Source organism: Nicotiana attenuata, unplaced genomic scaffold (genome assembly GCF_001879085.1).
Source record: "Nicotiana attenuata strain UT unplaced genomic scaffold, NIATTr2, whole genome shotgun sequence".
In the NCBI taxonomy this organism is placed as follows: Eukaryota; Viridiplantae; Streptophyta; class Magnoliopsida; order Solanales; family Solanaceae; genus Nicotiana; species Nicotiana attenuata.
In genome coordinates this window covers 188,935-190,542 of record NW_017672207.1, presented here as the reverse complement: position 1 = coordinate 190,542, position 1,608 = coordinate 188,935, and the positions used below count along the sequence as shown (strand labels likewise).

General features: G+C 44.4%; 1 protein-coding gene across 1 annotated transcript; it reads left to right on the top strand.

Moving 5' to 3' along the window:
• The first annotated feature begins 281 nt into the window (after nucleotides 1-281).
• Nucleotides 282-1,226, top strand: LOC109212322. Its single transcript, XM_019375952.1, has 2 exons — nucleotides 282-677; nucleotides 822-1,226. The coding sequence occupies exons 1-2, from the start codon at nucleotides 282-284 to the stop codon at nucleotides 1,224-1,226; spliced, it is 801 nt and encodes a 266-aa protein (XP_019231497.1).
• The last annotated feature ends 382 nt before the right edge of the window (nucleotides 1,227-1,608 follow it).

Below are 1,608 nucleotides of genomic sequence, written 5' to 3'. Positions count from 1 at the left end.
CTTTCGCCATTGTCGGTTTTATGATTGGGATGAACCTCTTCTTTTTAAAATGTGTAGATAACATGATTTGGAGGTGTATCCCCGAGAAAGATCAACCTTCTGTTTTGCAGGCTTGCCATGCTTCACCATATGGTGGACACTTTTGAGGGATTCAGACAGCAGCTAAGTTGTTGGAATCGGGTTTGTATTGGCCAACTCTGTTCAAGGATGCCTATGTTTGGGTGAAAAGTTGCGATGAGTGCCAAAGGACATGCAACATATCTCGACGTCACTAGATGCCAATGACTACTATCCAAGAGGTGGAGGTATTTGACATGTGGGGGATTGACTTTATGGGGCCATTCGTCAGCTCATATGGTAACAAATACATACTGGTGGCAGTTGAATATGTCTCCAAATGGGTTGAATCTGTGGCTCTCCCAACCAATGATGCAAAGGGGGTGACAGGCTTTCTAAAGAAAAACATCTTCACACGTTGTGGCATCCCGAGAGTTTTAATCAGTGATGGTGGAACCCATTTTTGCAATAGAGCGTTCGTACGGTTGTTGGAAAAGTATGGAGTTCGTCATAAGGTGACCACCGCTTATCACCCACAGTCAAGCGGGCAAGTTGAAGTGTCAAACCGAGAAATCAAAAGTGTCCTAACCAAGACAGTGAATGCGATAAGGACTGATTGGGCAAAGAAGCTGGATGATGTATTATGGGCATACCGCACAACATTTAAAACTCCAATTGGTATGTCACCATACAAATTGGTGTTTGGAAAAGCATGCCACCTTCCGGTAGAGCTCGAGCATAAAGCCCTTTGGGGACTACGGCAGTTGAATTTGGATATGGAGACCACAGGCACCAGTAGAGTCACTGAGTTACATGAACTCGAGGAATTCAGGTTCCATGCATTTGAGAATGCAAGATTGTACAAAGAAAGGATGAAAATGATGCATGATAAGCATATTCTAGATCGGAACTTCAAATCAGGAGATCTAGTGTTGCTATACAACTCGAGACTAAGATTGTTTCCGGGTAAATTGAAGTCCCTATGGTCAGGACCCTTCAGAGTGGTGCAAGTGTTCTCAAGTGGAGCTGTAGAAATTGAATCTGAAGATGGAACAAATAAGTTCACAGTGAATGGGCAACGGTTGAAACATTACCTTGGAATGGTCACAGAAAAGGGGGACAGAGTGGTGATATCTTTGGAAGAGCCCCAATATATGAGCGAAGAGTAATAATGAAACCCTGCATCGTGCCGCGACGTTAAATCGGGTGCTTCCTGGGAGGCAACCCATGGTTTGTTGTAAATCGTCATGCCGCGACGTTAAATTAGGCGCTTTTTGGGAGGCAACCCATTATTTTTTCTTTATTCTTATTTTTTGTAATTGATTTTTGAACGCTGACAATATTGACCGATCTACTAAGGTGCAGGAACGAAGGTATGCGTAGCGGAAAGACTCGGGGTGACGAAATTATCCCGGAGATAGGCAAAAGTGAAAAAAGCAAAAAAAAAAATTGGGATGCCTATCCGCAGCCGCGGATCTGACCGCGGATTTTGAAGATGTTCTGTCCGCGGCCACAGATTTTACCGTGAATCCGGCCGCGAACCTGGCGCTG

What these genes read in the sequence shown, in the direction of transcription:
- LOC109212322 (XM_019375952.1), top strand. Translation starts at nt 282, where the DNA reads ATGACTACTATCCAAGAGGTGGAGGTATTTGACATGTGGGGGATTGAC. An exon ending in ATGCGATAAGGACTGATTGG is followed by an intron (nt 678 to 821) that starts GCAAAGAAGCTG and finishes GGACTACGGCAG; the next exon opens with TTGAATTTGGATATGGAGAC.